At 40.1% G+C, this 21,121-nt stretch overlaps 2 protein-coding genes across 2 annotated transcripts; both read right to left on the minus strand.

The window, feature by feature from the left end:
- Positions 1-1,711: 1,711 nt before the first annotated feature.
- On the minus strand, positions 1,712-3,566 carry LOC127775677 (FCS-Like Zinc finger 6-like). The gene is made up of 2 exons (XM_052301957.1): positions 3,163-3,566; positions 1,712-2,176 (listed from the first exon to the last, which is right to left on the minus strand). The coding sequence occupies exons 1-2, from the start codon at positions 3,447-3,449 to the stop codon at positions 2,035-2,037; spliced, it is 429 nt and encodes a 142-aa protein (XP_052157917.1). The 5' UTR covers positions 3,450-3,566; the 3' UTR covers positions 1,712-2,034.
- Positions 3,567-7,762: 4,196 nt separating this feature from the next.
- LOC127776760 (protein CELLULOSE SYNTHASE INTERACTIVE 1) lies at positions 7,763-19,023 on the minus strand. Its single transcript, XM_052303295.1, has 8 exons — positions 18,830-19,023; positions 18,220-18,343; positions 17,247-17,305; positions 13,840-16,888; positions 10,287-12,825; positions 9,527-9,981; positions 8,333-8,449; positions 7,763-8,173 (listed from the first exon to the last, which is right to left on the minus strand). The coding sequence occupies exons 2-8, from the start codon at positions 18,271-18,273 to the stop codon at positions 8,033-8,035; spliced, it is 6,414 nt and encodes a 2,137-aa protein (XP_052159255.1). The 5' UTR covers positions 18,274-18,343; positions 18,830-19,023; the 3' UTR covers positions 7,763-8,032.
- Between the last annotated feature and the right edge of the window lie 2,098 nt (positions 19,024-21,121).

Raw genomic sequence — 21,121 nt, forward strand, 5'->3', positions numbered from 1 at the left:
TTTGGACAATATGAAAGATTAAGGACTAAAATGATCCAGGAGCGAAACTTTAGGGACCATATTAGCTATTCTCCGTTCGAATTTCAGTTGCTTCTAAATTGTATTTCTATATTGACTTTAAACTCTTATTCCTATGTTTTTCTTAATTTCGAATTTTAGTTACTTGTAAATTGTATCTTTATATAGACTCTAACTCTACTTTTAATTTTATTATGTTTATTCCAAATTTTAGTTAGTTTTAAATTCCTATATGGACTCTATACTCTACTTCTAATATTCCTTATTTTTTAATTCCGAATTTCTTTTTTTCTTAATTGTATTTCTATATGGAATCTATACTCTACTTTAATATTCCTTATTTTTAATTCCAAATTTCTATTATTTCCTAATTATATTTCTATATGGACTCTATACTCTACTTCTAATATTCCTTATTTTTAATTCCGAATTTCAATTATTTGTATTTCTATATGGACTCTATACTCTACTTCTAATATTCCTTATTTTTAATTCCGAATTTCAGTTATTTCCTAATTGTATTTCTATATGGACTCTAGTCTCCTCTTCTAATATTCCTTATTTTTTAATTCCGAATTTCAGCTATTTCTAAATTGTATTTCTATATAGACTCTGCTTTTTCTTTTTCTCCGATTAATGTGAGAATTTCTAGGTCATGAGAACGAATGTGGGGGCTCATTTTTCTATTCTTTAATAATATAATAGAGAATAGATAGATACATGGATACATAGATAAAACGTGTGCGTATATGTAACTATGGGCACCGAAATTTTAAACCTCGACTTTATAGCACGTAAGCAGATTTTACGGACCTGCTTGTTGCTCATGAGTTATGAAGTCAAATATGGATGCGTGAAGGCACCAAGATTTGAATTTTACATACACCTTCAGATTTTCCCCTTCGATGCAAGGATTTGCGCATGTTAAAAACTAATGGACAAGATCTAATTACGTTGTATTGTACCTCCGCTTGTCTTCTCTCTTTTGAAAACGCAACCCTGAAGGGATAGGTTCTGATATTACTAGATCCCGATGAGATCTCCTCGCTGTCACAGGAATCAGATCTTAAAATTATGCACACCATTGACAATAACTCTGTCTCCAAGTGATAAATTAAATCAACCTGCCTGTCAGAATCAACCAAACACAGCCCAAGATTCCATCTTCAGAAACAGAGCTCTTGCCAGCTACAACCAGATTAGTAAGCCATTGCTCACTTGTTCCTGCAGCAAACCTGAAGATTTTCATGTAAGATCAACCAAAGCTGTGGAGTTCTTTCTAATTTGTTGCCTCATGCACGTTCAGATGGGCAGATCTTGATATGAAGCGCCAGAACATTGGGTAACATGACGTGACCTGCTTGCTAACGTCAGCACAACATACCACGTCATCAAAATGGAAATGACCTATTTAGCCCTATATATGATTAGTGATAGTAATATGGTCTTTTATCTATAGCAATGCACAAGCATTGGATTGGTAAATGTTAAATTCTTCAAGTAGGCTAAGGCTCTATTTGAGAGCTGGATACTCTGAGAAGCAATTGGTTAGTCTAGATAAAGTAAATTATTTATTTCTGAATTTTGTAGCTACTAAGTCGAATTTAAACTGTTGGGTTAATAGGTGTAGTTGTAGCGGCTAGAAACTCCCCGAACATACCAACGATCATCTATCTCAAGATTCTACAAAATATTAACTGCAAGAAGTAATTCAAAAATTCAAGAAGGGTGGTGCACATTTTCCAACAATCTGGAGAACTTAAGTTCATCCTTCATAAAGTTCTCAAAACAGCTCCAAATCCCACGGCCTAATCTTGCTCCAGATGCATTGCAATCCGAAAATTTTTAGCTAGCCCAATTCCAATCTCTACATAATTCCCTCCCCCTTTGGCTCATAATTATCCTGAGCCACCAATATACACAGTTACACCACATATATAGATATACTTGGTTTCCTGTAAGGATGCCAAAATTTCTCCATTTTTTTTTCATAATTTTTTCCCTACTCCGGCGATGCTAGGCGGCGGCTACGGCGCCGCTGTTGCCGGACTTGTCAGAGCCGCCGCCGCTTTCCCGCTGGAAGCATTTCTTCTCGTTGAGCTCATCCAGGTTCATCTGCTGTTGCCTGCACTCATGGCTGCAGAAGGCCACTTCACCCCTGAATGAATTCAAGAACAAAAACTCAATTATGATTCATTTACCAAAAAAAAAGTAATATGGGTAGTTTGATTAATTAATGAACTATCTTCTTGTTAGTTAAAGAAGGGCAGATCAGCTACTGTGATAGCCTTTTTCTCTTTTCAAAAAAACAGCCACTTGCATGCACACCAAGAAAGGGGAAATTTTGATTCTTTTTCCTTCAGAAGAAAAGGGGGAAAAATGCGTTCTTTGTTCATCCGACCGATGCAAAAGAGTGAGTGACACAAAAGGTATTTTGATGATTAGCCATGCCCATGACTGTATATCCAATCATGCAAACCAAACGGAGCAACTGATTCCTTTTTTTACATCCTATTTGTACTTGATTCTTGCAAACGGAGCGGCACCGCACAAGTGTCACATTCATGCATACATACAACACAGTATTTATTAATCGCAAAAAAAAAAAAGAGAAAACGATTATAAAGACAGGCTGCGTTTAGTTACATCCAAAGTTTGGATTTTGGTTGAAATCGGAGATAATGTGACTGAAAAGTTGTGTGTATGACAGGTTGATGTGATAGAATTTTGCAAACTTTGGATCCAAAGTTTGGATCTAAATACACCCTATAGGGAGAATCAAACGCAATGAACAGACGGAATATTCTACCAAAACAGGAAGAATCTGATCAAACAAGAACTCATTTCAACTTAGGAAAAGGCACAGATCGAAATATGTTTTTTTTCCTCAACATAATATCAGATCATCCAAAACTACTACTAGTACATATCCAAGAACAAAATAATTAAGGAAGACCGGCATAAACCAGTCAATCCCTTAATCTCAAGATCAGCAAGAACTAGCTCAAACAAACCAAAACTGATCAAAATAACCGCAAATCTTTTGTTTGAAAAAATATCAATCTCGAGGAAAGCATGCAAGATTTGACCAAAATAAGAGGCAATAAAGGGAAAAAAAACAGAGCAGCTTGCTTGCTTGCTTACATGTAAATGAAGGTGTCGCGGCCGGGGCCGAGGCGGCGGTTGCAGATGCCGCACGCCTTGAGGAACGCCGCCGTCTCCGCCACGGCGAAGTCGCCGGAGTGCCTCCTCTGCATGGCGCCCCACCCGGGCGAGGGCGCCGCCGAGCCACCACCTCCGCCGCCCCTCGCCGCCCGCGCCGGCGGCTGCCTCCCCTGCTGCTCCTCCTCCTCCGCCACCGCGAACCCCGACATGCTCGTCGTCCGCCGCATCGAGCTGTTGTTCCTGTGCCTCTTCCCCAGCGTCGTCATGCTTCTTTCCAAGGATTTTTCTTCTCCTCCTCCCCTCCTCTCCTCTTCTTGGGGTGGAAGCGTTCGAGCTCGAGCTCGAGAGAGAGAGAGAGAGTGGGGGAGGAAGAAGAGGGAGAGAGGGGTTGGTTGTTAAAATAGGAGGGAGGGTAGGGGAGGGAATCTGGGTGATCTGGGCCGTCCATTGGAATCTAGGGGGATACTTTCCCTTCTCCACACTGATGCGACTCTTAGGGTGTGTTTGAGTAGAACGGGATTGAGGAGATTGAGAAGATACGCAAAACGAGGTGAGCCATTAGCTCATGATTAATTAAGTATTAACTATTTTAAATTTCAAAAATAGATTAATATGATTTTTTAAAGCAACTTTTCTATAGAAATTTTTTGCAAAAAACACATCGTTTAGTAGTTTGAAAAGCGTACGTGTGGAAAACGAGACTCAATCTCCCCTATCACCCTGGAACGAACAGAGCCTTACTCTAGGAAGGGTTTTGTGTTGGTATGGTCTAGGGCTTCGATTTCTTTTTTATGAATTTTGTTTTCTAAAACATAGTACAAGCCCTCGTAAGATATGCGTACGCACTCCTATGAATACAAAACATACACATCCTATCCATAGGAGCATCTTCGGAAATACAAAACACACACCCTAACTCTATGAGCAGCTCTAGAAGAATAAACCGATATATCCTGAGATTGACGAATGCAAAACACAAACACCCTACACTATGAACATCTCCAGAAGAATATGCAAGTATATCTTGAGATTAACGAATGCGAAACACCCACACTCTACCCTATGAGCATCTCAGAAAGAATAGATCGGTATATCTTGATATTGACGAAGTCATCACGGACGTTATATCTTGAGATTGAGAATACAAAACACACACACCCTATCCTATGAGCATTTCCGAAAGAATAGATCGGTATATCTTGATATTGACGAAATCATCACGAACGTCTCACCACTAAAAGAATAATTAGCCGTAAATATGAGCATTCATGTCAAGTCTATGTCTTGAACTCGGAAGAGTTGGTTTCATCACAAGAACCATAGCCAATTGAGTTAACCTCACTTTGTTTGTTCATGAATTATAGTTTTATAATAATTTTGAATACTTTTGATAATAGGCATTTCAACACTCATGGGATATTTGTTCATATACTGTCATCTTGGAGTAAGAGTTTTTTTATTCAACACTCACGATTAATCAACAAGAATGGTAGTGCTAGGAATTCCGTAAATCAAAACATACCTTACGAAAACCAATAGAAAATGCTGTACATTCTGACTTTTTAGCAAACCATTGAAACCAGAAATGAGTGAGAGTATGTGTACTTAGAGATCGTCCTAGTTGTGCACAGGCGGAAAAACAACCAATGGTTTATTTGAATAGTTTGTTAAAAGAATATCAAAATGTACAACCCTAATAGAGAGTATTGGTCAGCAATATACTCCCTCTGGTTATAATCATATATCATATAGTTCAATGTAATTACTGCCTTCGATCACATAGTTAGTACATAAGATCCATCGCTATATATATCGCTGACGTATCAACTAATTCTCTGCACATGACAAACACAAGTTCAGCTTTGCAACCTTTCCTCCACTTCACCTTTCTTTTAACACATCACATACACACACGTACCAAAGTTCAACTTTTTTCTCATGTGTCAAATCTAAACAAACCTTGAAAGCACATATGTAATACATATGCATCCCATCCTACAGTGGCTCAACTCAAGATTCTTAAGATACAACTGATGATTTTTTCTTAAAAAAAGCGAGATAGGTTTTCTAGTTTCTGACTTTAAATTTATCTTTTGAATTTTTCAAACACAAACAGTGGATAAGTCTGAATAATTCAAGAGGATGAAAAATTAGTTGTTTCAGTTATCAGAAGCTCCTCGAATATAACCAAGATATTCCATCCCTTCCATTTCAAGTGCAGCTGTTAATTCTTGTGTTCAACGTTTGACCATTTGTTTTATTTAAAAATTTTTATGATTAATATTTTTATCGTTATTTGATGATAAAACATAAATAATACTTTATGTATAACTTATTTTTTTAAATTTTTTTTATAAATTTCTCAAATAAAATGAACGGTCAAACGTTATACATAAAACATACAATTACACTTACAAATAGGACGGATGAAGTAATATATAAGAAACACATAGCCATCCAGCTACCTTTAGAGTAGCCAATAATGCCACGACGCATCCCGGCGCCATGTTCGTGTCCGGCGTGCGTGCTGCGCTTGGCCGGCCGGCACAGCTGTGCGGCGGTCGGCGAAAGGCGCCGGAGGGAGACATCTCAATATCTATCGCATGCATGCACAGGCCGGGCCGCGATCGATCTCAGCTAAGCCGAGATGTCGTCGATCAGTACGCCATTTCATCCGTAGGCACGCACAGCCAGGCAAACGACTCGACGGCGGTGTCACGCGGTACGGCGCGCGAGCTCTCGGCCTTCCAGGTGGCCATGACGACGTACGATAGATCGAGATGCCCCGGAACACGCCAAGCCGTCACCTGTCGTCGGCGAGACGAATTGAAGCTGACGTTTCTTTTTTTTTCGCTCTCGCTCTCTTGCTCTGAAAGTCTGAATAATTAATCGTTCAATTATTTGATTCCGTGACGGCTCAATGCAGAGAAAAAGATCCTCTCCCCTGCTAAAGCCTAAAAACATATGGTTGGCCATGGTGTGTTCAGAAGTCATGCATGGTACTAAGCAGAGTAGTCACTACGTTGTCGACTAGACAGAGAAAATTTGGTTTGTATCAAAATAGGACCAGATATTATTTTGAAGCATGAATATTAATTTAGACGGCTACCTTTTTATAAATTTTTTTTGCACGTGTCAAAATTAGTTAACGTTGTGGCTGCTTTCGTCTGCTCGGATCTCTTATGTCACTTGTAGGTGGAGCATCTTTATTCTCTGTTGATTGATCTTTTGTTTTTTATTCTTTATATCTTTTGTTTTTTATAATCACGTTGCCCAAATTTTTTTTTGAAAGGCTCCAATCGTTTATACCGCTATTAGAGACTAATCCTGTACCGTCCACTCCCTTGAATTGTAAATAGCATCAATGGTGACTAATTTAAATATAAAACTGTATGAATAATGTTTGCCTAGTCAGTGCTCACAATACCTGCCAAATAAAGCAACCACAGTACCAAACATACCATATGCAATGATGCAAGCAGAGACGCGAAAACGCCATACTAGATTCGGCGTCGCAAAAAATCACACGTATGCACGCACAAAGACACAAATGGCCGGTTTACATGAATGTGATGAGCTCAAAAGCAAAGCTTGTGAAAAAGAGAAAGCTGAGTTCTCTGGGCCAGCATCTTTAATTGTGCCTCCTTTTACATTTCTCAATAGATCTGTTGGTGTCACCCATTAACTCCACTACTCCAGGACAAACTTTGCATCATGGGGGTATATCATATTATCATGTTTGGGAGATGATGCGAGCAAGAGAGAAAATGGATGAAAAATTGCAAGGGAAAGTGAGCCATGGAAAGATGCATGCATGCATCAGCCATTGAAGTTGTCATCTCTGCTAGGTGGTGAATGGTCTACACATTCTTGATTCTTCACATAATAATAATAATAATAAGCCCATTGTCATAGGCCAGCTGGGCCCCATTACACGTGGCCGCCACCAAATTGTGGGGCCAGACCTCTGGCTTCTTCTCCTTTTCACTGTCGTCTGGGCCTTCTTCAGGCAATTTCAGGGGTTCACACTGCCAGTGGTTCCACCATGTGTCGCCCCCTGTCCAATGGCTCCGTTGAAAGTTCTGAACATGCTGCAAATTTATATGCAGTTTCAGGCCAACGAAAGGGGTCCCGTGCGTTATGGTTAATTGGTTATGGTCTCTTTATGGCGCAAAACAATGTAAATTTTGACTCAATTGTTTGGCACTGTCAGGATTTCATATTAGTTTTGAGAGAAACGTCCAAGTGGACAATGTTAAAGTTGTGATACCTACCTTCCAGCCGTAAGAGCTGTTTTCTTGCTTGATGTCGGAAGCACAACTGGAGCCCATGTCCACCCTGATCTTGAAATCTTCATACCCAATATCTCTCAAGTTACAACTTCTTCATGCCCATGATTCCAGTAATTAGTACTCCTAATAATCTAGAGAAGATTCCCCTTAACTTTAACGACATGATTCAGATAGCTGCTATATCTAATTATGTATAGAATGACTTACATTGTGAAACGGAGAAAATATACAGTATACCTTTCAGTACAAACATACACCTTTTTAATTGACTTTAAGATCCGTGCAGCTTATAGGAGTGCGGAAGCATTTACACCATTTACAAATAAAAATCCCGTGGAAAAAAATGAATCAATTCATTACAATCAGTACAAAATATGACTCATCTGTTCTCTTTTATCTCACAGAAAGGTACAACAAAACGACAAATTTCTCTGCAGGCTATTTACACTGATGCACAAATATGGTAACGTTTATAGCAGAGTATGGAAAACAAGAACACTCTCTCAACTTCTTATGGATTTTAACTTACACAGATAACCTAACTATGTAGATACTTGTCATTTGTTTGACCATTGGAATTCAATTTCCAGGTTCCTATTAGGACCGCTTTTACTCTCTGGTAGCAAGGTGTATTCGCCAGCAACGGAGCCCAGCATGACAACCCGATCGATCTGGATTGTCACCTTACCAAATGATTTCTGCAACAGCAGTTGGAGAGTGAGGATGCGAATACAACGGCTAAGTGCTTGGCTTACATGCAAAATGGTGTGTATGCGTGCTGAATCTTCTATATGATCGTAAAAGAAACAGATAAATGATCTAAGATGGTAAAAATATTATATCCAGTATTTTCGTACCTTTCCGAATTTGCTATTGTTTTTGCAGGAGATATGAAGCTTCTGCCCCTTTGGAGGGCTGTCAAACGCCCACGCAAAGGCTTCATCCCATTCAGGTGTTGCACCAGTTGAGACAATCTGCGTTTCACAGCACGTTAGTGGAACGCAAAACAAAAGGACTAAAGCCACAGTGATAACAATGGTGAATTGACATATGAGCTACTATCATTATAATAAAAATGGCAAACATCTAATTCAAAGTGCAGATTGTCAGCATAAGAAAACAGACAGCCATAAACACAAAAAGGCACTTGAAAATAGAAGTTATTGTAATTTATAGTATTAACGATAATATTGGGGACAGTTTACATCAGCAAAAAACTTCTGTAGAGAAATATGTAGTATGATGACAACTACACCATCTGTGAACACTTCGTACAATCAATGACTCCCTTTTCCTGACAGGTTGGTCAACCTTTTTTTTCAGTGCATTTGCTGTTCACAGGTAAACGGAAAAATCTAGAGTTGTGCTATTTTTGTACTCCTAAAACAGTTAGGAATTTGATGGTTGATTTGAGTTACGATCCTTTACATTGGATATCAGTAATAGGATTAGTAACCCCTGATGGATTCTATCCTTAAGGCTGTGTTTGGAGGTGGGTGTTGGGAACCCATCTCCTATCCACGGAAAACGGAGCGGTTCATTAACACGTGATTAATTAAGTACTAGCTAAATTTTTTTTTAAAAATGGATCAATATGATTTTTTTAAACAACTTTTGTATAGAAACTTTTTTCAAAAAACACACCGTTTAGCAGTTTGAAAAGCATGCACGCGGAAAACGAGAGGTGAGTGTTGGGAACTTGCTCTTGCAAACACACCCTTAATCTTGTAAATAATAGAAGGTCCAAGAATTAGAAGAGGTAGGAAAAACATTGAAACAGTAAACCTTCAACGAAATCCAATTGGGCTCAGCCCAAAACCCAATGTGTGAACTCGATAAGACTAAAATCAGACCAGGTGGCGCAGAGTAAAAGTGGACAAATAAAAAAACCAATCCAAAGAAGATTTTTTTTTTTTTTGCGATGAATCCAAAGAAGATATTAAAAATGTTAACTGTGGGTCGTAGCTAGTTATCTATTGTCAGCGTGAATGCACAGAATCATACTGTGGATCAACAGCTCTGTAATGAATAACAAGCAAATCTGTCCGTACCTTTGTCAGCCTTGGCGGATTATTTCCAAGAGTAAGCTTGCAAAATGCGCTAGGATTTCCAACTGATTGCCTTAGATTGTTGCCACGCTTTATAGTAACTGTCAAAGTACCAGGCAAGCACTGAAGAAGCAATTCTGCCTTTTCTTGGAACCGAGGTGGGCCAGACTGTATCAAGTACTGAAGTAGCGGAATAGCCTCTGAGGCAGCAACTGACTGAGCTTTAAATATTTCTGCTGCGCAAGCTCCCCATGCTTGTCTAAGAAGATACAGTGAGTCCAGTGCAGCTTCCTGGGTTGCCTCAGAACCAGTCTTGAGAGATGTTACAAGATGAGGAATGCATAAGGTAGCAGGTTCAGTGACCCTTAAGCGAGGGAAGTTACTAAGTAGAGCGTTAAGAGCCTTAAGATACTCCTCATTAGCACTCCCAGATGCCCATATGTCCTTCTCAATTGAAGCTGCATGCAAAACATTGTAATCAGATGTGTAAGTAAATTCTCAGTATGAGAAAAAAGTGCGTATTCAAAGGTTGCCAGAAGAAAATTGTTTTTTTTACACTGAAACTTATACTTAAAAATGCCTCCGTATAAAAGCATTAGAACATATACTCAATGTAATGCAAAGCATAAATGGTCAAACAACTTGATTCTTGCTAGATATCGTTAAATTAATCTGTTCATACTAAAGGTAGTGGTCAAACAATTATAATGGAAAAATAACTAATACAAAATGGGTATGACAGAAATAAGGAAGTCTTAATTACCAGTTATAACTCTGACTGTTTCACTAGTGGCATACTCTTGGATAGTGTGGTTATTGAATAGAAGTTTAACAAACATAGCTGCCTGAACAGAGGTATCAGGATTGCTTGAACTGATAAGATCCAGCAGAACCTGGACGCCACCCGATTCTGCAACTGCCCTCTTATTTGCTCGGCTATACATCACTAGATTCTGCAAGGCACAAATGGCTACCACTTTCATCTCTTCAGTTGGCTGGTCTTCAAGAAGATTTACTAGAGCACGGCATGCGGCAACAGCATCAGTAGAACGAGCAAGACCCTCATTTTGGAAAAGATCTCCAAGAGCAAGAGCAGCAAGCAACCTTCCTTGTTGAGATTGTGTCTGAGGATCCAGAAGGTACATGGACAAAGGTGCAATAGCATTTTTAGCAGCCTTCGCCTCCCTTATTCTTACATTGTTCAGAAGTGCTTCAATGAGTCTGGCAGCAGCTTCCTCACACTGATGACTCCTCAAGAGATCCAGCAAAGCTTCCACAGCACCACTCTCAGCCATTGCCTCCGCACTTGTCGAATCATCACTCTCCAATACAAGCAATGCATTCAGTGCACCAACGACAGTACTTTCTGTTCCTGATCTGAGTAACTGCACTAGTACTGCAACAGGCACCTCAAGGAAAAACTCAGTACTGTACTGCAATATGCTAGACAAGACAGATGCAGCAGATTCCCATACAACATGAGGCAAAGGAGGGTCAGATTGCAACAACACCTTGGACAGCTCAAAAACACCACCCTCCTTTGCAATCGTATTTGGCCAAGCTAATGCAAGGTTAGCAAGAGCTTTTATAGCCCTTTGCTGCAAGTTTGGCAAACCCGATGAAAGAACTTGAATTAGAGGAGGGATGGCCAACTCCGTTATTGTGTCCTTCTGGAGGTTCTCTTCTAGAATAAGATGTGATAGGAGTTCTGCAGCTAATTGTTGGACAGCAGGTGGAGAGGAATTCAGTAAAGAAATGACTGGCTCAATAGTTTGCCGGGGTGTCAAATTGTAATCAGCACGGCATTCAGGATGCTCTAAAATATTCACAAGAACCTGCAAAGTGCTGTACTGCCCCTCAGGACCAATATCTGCCTTGGATAGTAAAGAGAAAAGGGGCTGGACTACTTTGGCTGCCGATGGACCTTTAGCTATGCTAGCATTGTTTGTCAAAATCCGAAGCATTTCTGCCAAAGCAATGCAAAGGAAATCTGGAGCATCATGCAGAATATCTAGAATGCTCTCAATTACACCAGCCTTGACCATTTCTAATTTGCAACCTGGCCTATCCTTTCCAAGTTTTACCAAAGCTCTAGCAACTGCCTCATGGAGCGTGTAGTTTTTGCCAAACAAAAGGCCAACAAGAGGAATGACTGCCCCATGGGCCGCAACTAATTCTGCTAGTTGCTCATCATCTAGAAGCCTGTCCAGTGCACGGACTACAGAAAGCTGGGCTGGGTTAGCTTCACAAACGAGTAAAGCAACCAAAGGCTCCACACACCGGGCTGCAGCTGATGTAGAGCGGATCCTTGTATTTGCAAATAGCACACAGCATAGTTCAGCAGCATCTCCTTTCAACTCAGCTGAAGAATCCGAAGAAAGAATCCGGCACAGGACATCCACTGCATTCATCTCAACATCTGCAACCGTAAGTGCTCTTGATGGATTGTCAGAAAGCAGCCTAACAAGTGCTGATGTAGCTGCATGCTGCTCCCTCTCCATGCCAGTACTCAGAATTTCTACAAGTGGTTGAATAGCCTGGCGAGCTGACTCACTGTTCCTGACATGGTCTGCAATAAATAAGCTCTCTAATGCCTTCGCAGCACTGTAGCGTGAATTTCTTCCTCCTAGACGAAGGACTGCCACAAGTTGGTTAACAGTACCAAGTGCTGCTTCATTGTGCCTTATTTCTGCGCAACTAAAAAGAATGCCTAACAAATCAGTTGTAGCTTCTTCTGTTGCATCTTGTGGGCTAAGTGACAAGTATTTGGTAAGTGCCTCTAGGATTCCAGCTTCAGCCATTAGCATCATGTTTGGGGGGCAATCAATAGCTAATTGTGTCAGAAGACCCAACGCCAAGAAAGGAGCACCAGGTCTTTCTGGAATGGGTTTGAGTAGGTCAACAAGAAGAGGAATAGATTTTCTGGAAGTTGCGCCAACCCTGATATCATCAACTCTAAAAAGCCTTTCCAGTGTAATTTGATCAGGATTAGGAACTAACATGAACTCCTCTGATAATTCCAAAAGATCAGCTATATCAACCTCAGCACATCCAAGCAAAGAAATAAGTCCAGTGGCCGCCCCAGAATTAGCAACAGCAAGAAGAGTTCCTCTGCTACCGTTGCAAACCAGACTTGCCAAAGCTTGTGCAGCAAAGTACCTGTATGCTTGTTCATCTGACCTCAACAAGTTTGAGAGCACAGGAATTGAGTGCAATGCTGCATTAGATCGATTTATCTCTCTTTCTTGAAATAGCAAAGCAAGAAGTAAGGCACAGACCCATGCGGTGCTATCTTCTTCACCCTGAAAAGTATGATCATACATTTCAGCAATCGCAGCTATCAAAAGAACTTGGCAAGATATATAAATAGTATGTAAAAAGCAACAAAGTAAAAAAAAAACAATATTTGAGTAGATATCTACAGTCAAAATTAGATATTATCACATGAGAATGAAGAATTTACGGAACCACACAAAGTTCAATATTCTGAATATTGAACTAGAACAACAGGAATGCTGTGCATTCCTGTTTCCTATATATTGTTATTTGTTGCAATTTAAACTTGATGTGATTATAAGAATATTGTTATTGAATATTTGAGTTTGTGTTCATGAAACCAACCCAAACACTGGGACAAATGTTTTGTTCCAGATACCCTACTTGTGGCATCAAGAATGTGTAACAACTACAGCAGGGTTGCTAGTGCAAGATATACGATGGGTCTCTAGCTCTCTGCTGACTAGAAGCAAACAAGCTGCAATACCAAAGTAACAGATAGGAGATAAATGGATCGAGAATAAATACAAAAGAAGGATGATTGAACACACTTACTGTGTACATGCACAGGTGATGTTGTGCACAAGAACTATACTAATCCTTGAGACTTCAATCAATTCACATCAACCCCAAGAATTCAACAATATGCATTAACAAAAGACTATTCAATGGAAAAGTATAAAATTTGTTATAGGGCTCTGATGGTGGCAAAGGGATGGAATCCTTTGAGGAGTTCAACTATTCACTCTAGCAATAAACTTTAACATGGCCTCTTAGCTGGGTTCTCCAACAACCTGTTCAATCTAGCTCCCACTGCTTCCTATATGCTACTGTTGCCTAGACTTATTGCATAACTACCAAATTAACATAAAGTTTTCTTTTTCTTAAAACAAATAAAACCCTGGTTCCAATTCTCATTACAAAAGAGAAATCAGATAAACCAAAAGAATAATTAACGGAACTACGCTGCCTATGTTTATTTTAGAACTAGCATGATGTTAAAATACTAAAGTGCACAAGAGATGCTAGCATTCACATACCACATATAGGAATGCATTTTGAGAAATCTTCTCCATAAGCATTTCGACTGCTCCAGCTTCTAGAATTTCAGCCCTTGTTTTGCTGTCATGGCGTGCAAAAACAGCAAGCAGCCATAGCGGAATCATGTTACCTGAGATTACAGCAGTGCGGCACACAGTTTCATCGCTGTTGTTATTTTCTTTGGAGTGTCTAGAAATTTTAATGTCTGATATGTTTTCACCACTCCCATTTTCAGAAGGCAAGTTTGTCATATGAATCATACTGACTAGAGAATGGATTAGTTGAATGTACAAGCTTGAGTCACTGAGAATCTCTATCTGCTTCTGACAATGCTCTTTCGCTGCGCAAACAAGAAGAGCACATCCACCAACTTTAACTTTAAGCATGTTGGACCCAATGACTCGCCGTGCAACTGATGATATGCAGCCTGGGATTTCTGAAACCAAACCACCCACAATATCATGTTGATCAGAACAGAGCCTCGATAAAACTTCTATGGCCTTGTCTTGCAATGAAGGTGCTGCATCCGCTACACATGACACAAGAGGAAGTATGGTGTGGGGATTTTCTGCAAGAACTGTCCATGGAGCTTTGGTATGCCCACTTGACACCTTTGGTTTTGATAATAGCACCAGCGCATCAACAACTTCTGATGTTGCAGCAGCTTCACCATTAGCAGCTTCCAAAAGCCCAGCTAGAGCAAGGACAGCACCTGATCGGTTAATAGTATCTGAAAGAGGTTGGTTAATTGGCCGGCACTGTAAAAGGCGAGCTATTGCTGCTGCTGCATGAGTTCTTCCATCAATAGATCCCTCTCTAAGCACATGTGTTATGGGGAAGATAATTTCTTCAAAAGATACTTGCAGAGATAATTCATGATCAAGAAAAAGGTTTGCCAAAGCTCTGGTCGCTTGTTCTGCTACTTCTAGAACTGTAGAATTTGCAAGTGAGACAAGTGGAGCTAATGCATCCCGCCCAATTGCAGCAACATCCTTATTTTGCTTGATTGACAGAAAAATGGCAGCAAGGCAGGATGAGGCCGCCATTAGTATTTTATCTGTCTGCACATCAATCAGCTTCATGACTGACCAAAGTGTCTTCACTGCAATATGAGTTTCTCGCAAGTCCTTGCGACAATGAAACAGTCCAGCAAGAGCAGATGCTGATTTAGCCTGAGTTTCTTCTTTAGGTGAGTTGAGAATTTTGATCATAGTCTCAACTGCATCATTTGCAGCACTTCCTTCATGCAGAATATCATTAAGGGGTGCCACAGAAAGCAAGCTTTTCAAAGCATCCAGAACATAAACTTTTGATTCAGGTTGTTCACTAGTTAAAAGAGCAGACAACTGACTAATAGTTCCTGTATCTGATTTGTGAATGAGATGATTCAGTGTTTTAGATGCTATCTCCTTTCCATTGTCACTTCCATTTTTCAGAAGCCATAGTAAAGCAGGCACAGCATCAGCACTTTCAACACATGCCCGTATGTCTTCACTGTGGTTGCACAAATTGCCAAGGATGGTTGCTGAATCTTCTTTAGCTTTGGGAGACCCAGTTTCTAAAATCTGAACAAGAGGAGGAATGCCACCAGCAGCTGTGATAGCCCATTTGCTCTCATCATTCTCCTTTGACAGAAGCGCAAGCAAAGCAACAGCACATTCCTGCTGCTGTTCTGAGGAAAGACCAAGTAAAGAAATCAAGAGCTGAACACCTTCACGACCTTGCAGAGCTTGCCATAGATCACAATCCTTCTTGCAGAGAGCAAAAAGTGATTTGGTGAGGTCATCTTGAACCTCAGTACCTGCCATGGTTATCAAACCAACAAGCAAGCGTTTTGCATCAGAATCTGCAAGTGTCCTGCAGAGAACTGGATTACTATACAAGCTGGCCAAAGCTTCAATCACACGTTCCTGTACAAGGAATGGTGCCTTAGGCTTAAATTGTTTCATCAGTGTTTTCTCAACGACTAGGGGGTCTGAAGCACTGATAGATTCTGAATTAGTGTCATATATCATCAAGGCTGAGGCTAATGCACCAAGAGTGTCAGCAATCTGTGCAGGTGAAGAGCATGATTCTAGACTTTCACCAAGGCTTGATATTACATAAGATAAACCACCAGATATATTTGCCAATGCACACATAGCATTTTCTTGCAATGCCTGAGCAGATTCACCTTGCATGAACTCTTTTGATGGAGCAATAGTAGCATTTATAAGAGCAGGAATTCCATTAGAATTAGCTATCTGGCGCCGGGCTTCTTTACTCTGTGCAGAAAGGGATTTGAGAGCACCAGCAGCTTCAGCTCTAATGTAAGTTTCATTACCAGGACCAAGTAACTTTAGGAGTTGTTTTGTTGTTTCTCCCGATAGAACTTTAGAACAAACAGATGAGTCTTCCATCATCAAAGCCCCAAGAAGATTGCATGCATTTGCTAGGGTATTTGCTTGTCCAGAAGCAACCAGCTTTATAAGTATATCAACTCCACCACATTGCACAGTAGCTGACCAAAACCCATCAGTGTTTTTTGATAAATTCTTCAATGCTCCAGTTAGCAGGCCATCCACTAAACTCTCATTCTTGAGGCTAACTTTGAGCTGCTCCCACAGTACAGGAACAACATTTTCTGTTGAGAAAATCTTTGATCCAACATGGTCTCTTATACCACCTTGAGAAACAGCATAAATAGTTTTGGCAGCTGCAGTTTGGCTTTCAGCTGACTTGGACCTGAGAAGAGCAAGCAAGGGAGGGATGCAACCACCAAGCAGAACCTTCACCCTTAGCTCCTCTTCCTTGCAAAGAGACCCCAGGACAGTAGCAGCCAGCATCTTAACACCAGATGAACCAGATCTAAGGAGAGAAACAAGTATAGGGACAGCCTGTGCATGTGATCCAACAGCTCCAAATGTGGTGTCTCTTGTTTCAAGAAGATCCAATAACTGCTTCAGGGAGTTCTCTTTCTCTTGGGTGGATGAAGAACCTTGCCTTAACTGCTCAATACATTGAGCAACACTTGAAAGTGTCTCCTCATCCTCCACATTGGCACGGTTCCTGCAATTACAAAACAATTATGCTTGGCACCTTGGCTATCTACATATCAGGATAAATTTTATAATTAACATACTGTAATTAGGTTCTAAAAGATAGCATTATCAAGGTACATAACATATTCTCAGTGATAACTTGTGTGTCACATAAACCCTTTTTTCATTATCTTCAATATGGTGAAAGTGAAGGTCCCAGAAATGGTTCTACGGTCATGATTTACTCACAAATTAGAAAACCTATTAGTTATACAAAGTTTTTTTTTTGGCTAATTTAACTGCTATGGCTGAGCTCATTTTCCCGACTTCTTCATGCTATTGATGAGAATTTCACAGTGCAAACCGAGAAATGGAATCAAACTTACTTGACCATTCTCATCACTGAGACAGGAGTTGGTGGCTCTGACTCTTGAACTTTGTGTTCCTGTTAATATCCAAGCAAAGGCAGTTAATGTTGAGACTCAAGCATGCGACACAAACATAAATTTTGAACTTTACATAAGCTGATGCATGCCACAAGTTTCTATGCCATGAATCCTTAACTTTACTAAAAATGCTGTGTAGATCATAAAATCAAATTGCTGACAGACACTTGATTTTATAAGCATAAAATAAAGTTGAACAAGATTGCAATGAGGGAAATAACAGATAAGAAATATAATATGTGCATTCTCAATCAAACATGGATCCCAGCACTAAGTGAACATTAGTTTTAGTAGATCAAGATCATGCACAGATGAAGTAAAAGATATGCAGCAGCTCTATATATACTTATGTATTGCTTCACCCAAATAACTGCATTACACAATAAATTTAACAGCTTCAACTTAGGGCATTTGTGTGGGCCTTGTGTTTGTAGAACAGCATTACAAAGCCATCCAATCCATTTTTGTTCCATTACCAGCATAAACACGAATGACCCAGAAGCATGATATTCTCATTTTGTTACTACAGGAAAAATGACAGCATAAGAGTAACAGATTCCTAGTTAATGACCTCATTGTTGCAACCTGATGGTATACCCAAGTTGATAGATAGGCCTAGCGCAAAAGCTTTAAAAAATGCAGCTGAAATGAAGATCCCCAACGCTTAAAAATTGACAAATATGCATGGACATCTTTTTCTCAAGTAGACCGAACACTGATCTCACTTTCAAAGCATATCCTACTGCTATACTATTCAACGTTTCACCCCCATGATGTCCACATCAGAAACAAACGCAATCCAAATAACTCCGTTAACGTAGACGACAGCACTCTTACAATTCAAGCGACGCTAAGAAAGTGACATGCTGCAATTCTACTAGCTCAGAACTACAGCACCGAGGAGAGCACCAACCAGATCTGCGCCTCCATTGGTTCCATTGAACCGCCATGCTAATGCCGCCGCCATGTTTAGCTGCAACCCCCTTTAGCTGAGCAGATCAGAATATCCCCCACTTCTTCAGTGCAAAGCTCTCAACCTGAAACCGACACAAGAGCAAAACAAAGGCGCATCAGATCCAACACAAAATCATCCGATCAAGTGAATTATACATCAACCAAGAGCAGATTCCGCCTCGGATTAAACCAATCACCGACGCGTAACCCCAGATCTAGCACGCACGAGCGCAACCGCTACTCCCAACAGCCGCCGCCAAGTGGATCGCACCCACCTCTCGAATCACCAGACTACCAAACCACTCAAAAAGAGAAAAAAAAAACACCACCGCTGCATCTGCATTCCCCGCGAATTCCCCCCACTCACGACGCGCCCAGCCAGATCACACGCTCAGCCTCCGCATCCATACTCCGGCAACCCGCCCCAATCCCACCCCGTAAACCAGCCGCACCGCACTAACCGCCGCCATTCCCCCATCAACCCAGCCGCCTCACCCAAAACCGCCAAAAAAAAACAGCACGAAATTGCCGCGGAAGGAGGGAGAAGCCCAAGTGCCCACCCAACCAACCTCTCATGGAATCGCCGCGACGGATGAGCGAGATTGTGCGAACAACCTCGCCGCCCGAGGATCCGCGCCGCGCTGCTTGCTTCGCCGCCGGCTCGCCGCCGCAGATCCACAGCGAGAGGAGGGAGGCGCCGAGTCTGTTACTCTGCCGCCGCCTCCACCGCCTCCTCTCTTTTTTATTTTTTTTCCCCCGGCGATTTAATTCCGCTAATTAAAAGGGGGCGTGGTTTATATAAGCGCGTAGTGAGCTCTCTCTCTCTCTCTCTCTCTCTCTCCCAACGACTGCCGACAGTGGCAGTGTGGTGTGGCTGTCACTTTTGCAAGATACCCCCTGCATAATTTAGCATTTGCAACTATGTGGTGTTTGTTTTACTGAAAATGAAAATGAGGTTAGAACTCGAAAAATAAGAAAATCATTATCTCACGATTAATTAAGTTTTGATTATTATAAATTTAAAAAAATGGTTTTATCTGATATTCTAAAGCAACTTATATATAGAGAGATTTCACACAAATGCACTGTTTAGTAATTTGAAAAACGTGTTAATATAAACCAAGGTAAAATATGTATTTTACTTCCTCCATCCAAAAGTGTTTAATACTTATTTAATATTTTGGTTTTTTTAATAAGTTGGTCATACTCTTAGTTTTCATATATTAAAGACTTAAATAAAAAGATAAATTAAATGTTTTAGCGAACCCAAGAATTTATTGGTTACGTACATGCATACACTCTTTAATATTTGTTATATATAAGATGAATTAATTTTACTTTGATCTTGGTGATAAAAGTAATATGTCTATTTTTCTTAGGAATGGGTAATAAGAAAATGAACCAGGTCTGTGGCCTTCTCAGATACTGTGAGGGGGTAAATTGTGAAATTTGGGTTTGAAAGGGGGTTGTGGGTGATGATTGTGTATTTAGATTTTGTGATTAAATTAATTAATAGGGATGTGGAATTGTTAATTGGGGAGCACACTAGGCTGGTTGAGATGGTAGTTGATTAGTGCCAGTCTGCATAGGCTGGAATGGGTTTTGTCTTGTGGAAGACAAAAAATCAACAGGTGGGAGAGGTATCTGCCACCTTCCAAATAGCTGTAAAACCAGTGCCCACGAGGAAATCGAACACAAACAGTTTGTCACAACACATTCTTAAAAAATCAGATGAAATTTTGGTGCCCATGTGTTTCTTTTTACAAGCATTACATATTTTCAGTTGCACTTTTCTTTCGACCAAACATAAATATTATACGTAAATTTATCGTGGACTATGAGATTATGAGTCATACAACGCACTGTTTACTTGGCCTTATATTGAAATCGTCTGGTCAAGACATTGCCCTATTATATATACACCAATTTTCTTAATTATGTCCTTAATAAATCTTGAGAAATTTTCTTGGTTCTAACTACGATTCAATATTTGTTAGAAAATTCATGTGAACTTGTTGGTGTTGAAAATGGGTCATTTATCAAGTTATCAGCCAATGGCGGTGCGTATATGCAAATCTATCGTGGACTGTTGAGTCATAGAGCGTATTGTTTACTTGGACTTCTATTGAAATTGAAATCATCTAGTTGAAACATTGCCATGAATGGTTTTCTTGATGGCCCTAAATAAACCTCATTCCAGAAGTGAGAAATTTTCTCAGTTCTAACTAGGATTGAATATTTGTTAGAAAATTCATGTAATATTGCTGTGTTGCACATGGGACATCAAGGCATCAACCAGCAGTAGATAAACTATATATGCTAATGATGCTCATAAAACAACATCTAGTTATCAGTGTTTCCTGTTTGATCGGTGATGATTACTTAAAAGGCATGCTAGTTCCTGTCCTACGTAAGCTTTAGAATTGCCTAATCAGAAGGATGCCCTACACTGCCGTATAGGTGTCTGGACCATATATACAACTCTGCAAGTGAAAATACAATATTGTCCTCGGGGACCTCGATTCCCATGTGCAAGAGATGATCAAATAATGCTCATCAATTATTGACCAAGGCATGGTTCACATAATTAAATTAAACAGAGAAGCTTAGTGCTAGAGGGTGTTTTCACTGTACGTATTCTACTGCTGTAGCTTGTAAAAATGCTAGTAGAAACGATATAAGATGTTGATCTACCATAAGTTTTATTTACCAGACAACTATTTTCTATATGATGGTGATCTCCGATATAAAATGTCGGTGCGTGGAGATGTTTTTTTTCTTTTTCTTGATTATAGTCTTCTAGGACTATATTTTTGCTTTCGGAACTGCTACATAACCGTCGACAGTTTTCTTGAGTGAAA

The sequence above is a fragment of the Oryza glaberrima genome, chromosome 6, assembly GCF_000147395.1.
Source record: "Oryza glaberrima chromosome 6, OglaRS2, whole genome shotgun sequence".
Taxonomy (NCBI): Eukaryota; Viridiplantae; Streptophyta; class Magnoliopsida; order Poales; family Poaceae; genus Oryza; species Oryza glaberrima.